This window comes from Asparagus officinalis, chromosome 7 (genome assembly GCF_001876935.1).
Source record: "Asparagus officinalis chromosome 7, Aspof.V1, whole genome shotgun sequence".
NCBI classification, from domain to species: Eukaryota; Viridiplantae; Streptophyta; class Magnoliopsida; order Asparagales; family Asparagaceae; genus Asparagus; species Asparagus officinalis.
Window position 1 is genome coordinate 53,699,180 of NC_033800.1, and position 2,595 is coordinate 53,701,774.

Below are 2,595 nucleotides of genomic sequence, written 5' to 3' on the forward strand. Positions count from 1 at the left end.
CCAAAAACAAATAAATAAATAAATAAAGATGAAAGGAGACATATGTGATTAATGATCAGGTTTCTGATCTCAAAAAGATATAATCATCAAGTTACAGTTGATTGGATGACTAAAATGCTGAAACCTCGATACTCAAAGGATGTTTTTTATCTAGCTCTAAATTATAGATATTTTGAATTTCCTATCTAAATCTAGCAGCTAATTCGTTTTGACAGTTTGTTTTCTTCCTTTAATTAAACCTTCTGATCTAATTTTAAGTATAATTAAATTATGAACATTCAATTGTTAAAAGAAAAAGCTAATTTTTAACAATAACATTTGGGAAAGTAGTGCGAGAGGCCTTTACTTTTTGTCACAAATGTTGATTTAACTAATTGTTTGTTGTTATTTGTCTCTTAATATAAATTACGAACGAGTACTACAATTCACGAGTAGCATGGTAAATGTAAGATTTAGATTGAATCATAATCACTCACTAGACAAATCAATAGTTCTAATAAGATCAATGTCTCTTTCTTACTTTTGGACAGAGAAGAGGATCCAAATCTCTAGATTTTGGGTTCATAGAATAAAAATAAAAAACATCTCATAGCCCATATCGTTCTCACACGCTCTCTATGCATTTAAAAGTCATTGCCCAAAATAATAATAATAATAATAATAATAATAATAATAATAATAATAATTTGTTATTTCTACATGTACATAGTATTATCATTTCATTTCTACATCCTTCCCCTGTGTCCTCATTTATTTAAGTCCCTATTCCTCTCCCCATTACGCCCAATCTCTCTCTCTCTCTCTCTCTCTCTCTCTCTCTCTCTAAAATGGTATCTTCCTCCTCAATGTCTAACTAAGCAACAAAAAATCCAAGTACAAAAGCTCACAATCAAATGGATGAAGAATCAAGCAACAACACCAGCAGCAATCCCCTCCTAAAATCTCTATCCATGCGACTGCCCTCAACCTCCTCATCAACGCGCCAAGCCTTCTCCGACGCTAACCTTTCAGGCGTCGAGGGCGCATTCGTCCACGCCCACGCGCTGCATCGCTCGCCGCCCGCCAGCCTCTGTCTTCCAGCAAATTCTTTCTCTCGGCCCAAACTCCCTCTCTGCCCTCGGCCCAAAAGCCACTACTCCGGCTCCCCGAGAGGAGGGCAGCCGCCGCGTCGCCATACCCCGTGCAACGCTATAGGCTACGAAGTCTTCATGCTGAATGCTTCAGTTCCTCTACAGCGGTCAGGTTGTCGGTTTCTGCCGCAGAAGCACGAGCCGAGGGCCGGGTGCAGTGAGAGGGGGTGCTGGCACGTGCACTGCACTGCTGCTGTTGATCTCGCTCTTGATGTCCTCGCCGCTGCTAGGGCTTTTGGGGTTGAGCAGCTTGCAATGATTGCTCAGGTAGCTAATTTCTTGACAAAAAAAAATTCCCCCCCGCCCCCTTAAATTAGGGTTTTTTTTTTTAATAAAAAAATTTCGTTGTGAATTTGAGGTTGGTGGATCTCGTTGATGATTTGCACTGTAGGGTTTTGGGTGGTTGACTTTGGGAGTGCTAGTGGGTTCATATCAATTCATCACCTTCCTCTTCTTTTTCCCTTGTCTTGTCTAATCTTGAATTCTTGATCGCACACCGTTCTTGTTGCATTTAGCATTTTCGGCCGAGACTAGCAATAGGTTGAAGTGATTTTTGTTTTTAGGTTTAATTGCGTTATCAACACCCCCTTCTCCTGCTTCATGATAACTCCTTACACTAGCATATTACACATTTGCAGATAATTATTAAGTTTTCTCATATCAAAATTATATATTTTCGTTTTTTTCGGCTATTGGAGAAAAGGTGGGGCTAACACAGCCCCCTTAACTCGTTATATTGGAGAAAGTAATGAAAACTCTAAACTCTACCCTTTTTAGTGCTCGCACTCAAATCATTAACTCCTCATTAACAGTTGCTAATTTCTCACCAAGAACTTCAGCAATTCATTTTTATTATTTCTGAACGTACGAGTGCTAATTATGGTGTCAATTATTGGTCTTTGAACTATTTGCTACATTTTTTTTATTTATTGATCATTACACAGCTACTAATTAATTTCTTCGCAACAACCTTAATTAGTAACTTCTACATAAGAACTTTAGTGATTTTATTTTTATTGTCTCTGAGCTTCTGCTAGTTATGGTGTCAATTGTTGGTCTTTGGAGTACCTCCTACATATTTTTATTTGTTTTCATTAAGCAGATGGAAATTTCTTCATTAGAGCTTTATATAGTAATTTCTGCATAAGAACTTTACTAATTTCATTTTTGTTGTCGGTGAATTCGTACTCATTATGGTGTCAATTATTGGTCTTTGAACTATTTGCAATTAATATTTCTATCCACTTGCGCTTTTGATCAATAGATTTGGGATTTTTTTCTCTCTCTAGCTAGGGTTAATATCAAAATAAACTCTCCTCCATTTCCTCTGTAGTCTATACATACATTCATTGAATGCCTGTTGTCGGAAGCGTAGCCTTTTTATATCTCACGGGCTTCCTCCCTTTCCTCTATTTTACATTTATTCTGCAGTGATCTTTTAAAAGTTCAAAATAAAAACATATAC

General features: G+C 37.2%; 1 protein-coding gene across 1 annotated transcript in view; it reads left to right on the plus strand.

Moving 5' to 3' along the window:
• The window catches only part of LOC109847153 (BTB/POZ domain and ankyrin repeat-containing protein NPR5-like), a 3,065-nt gene continuing 1,614 nt past the window's right edge, over positions 1,145-2,595 (plus strand). Inside the window, 1 exon segment of the mRNA XM_020416398.1 lies at positions 1,145-1,397. Within this exon segment, the coding sequence (XP_020271987.1) occupies positions 1,209-1,397 (189 nt within the window). The 5' untranslated portion in view covers positions 1,145-1,208.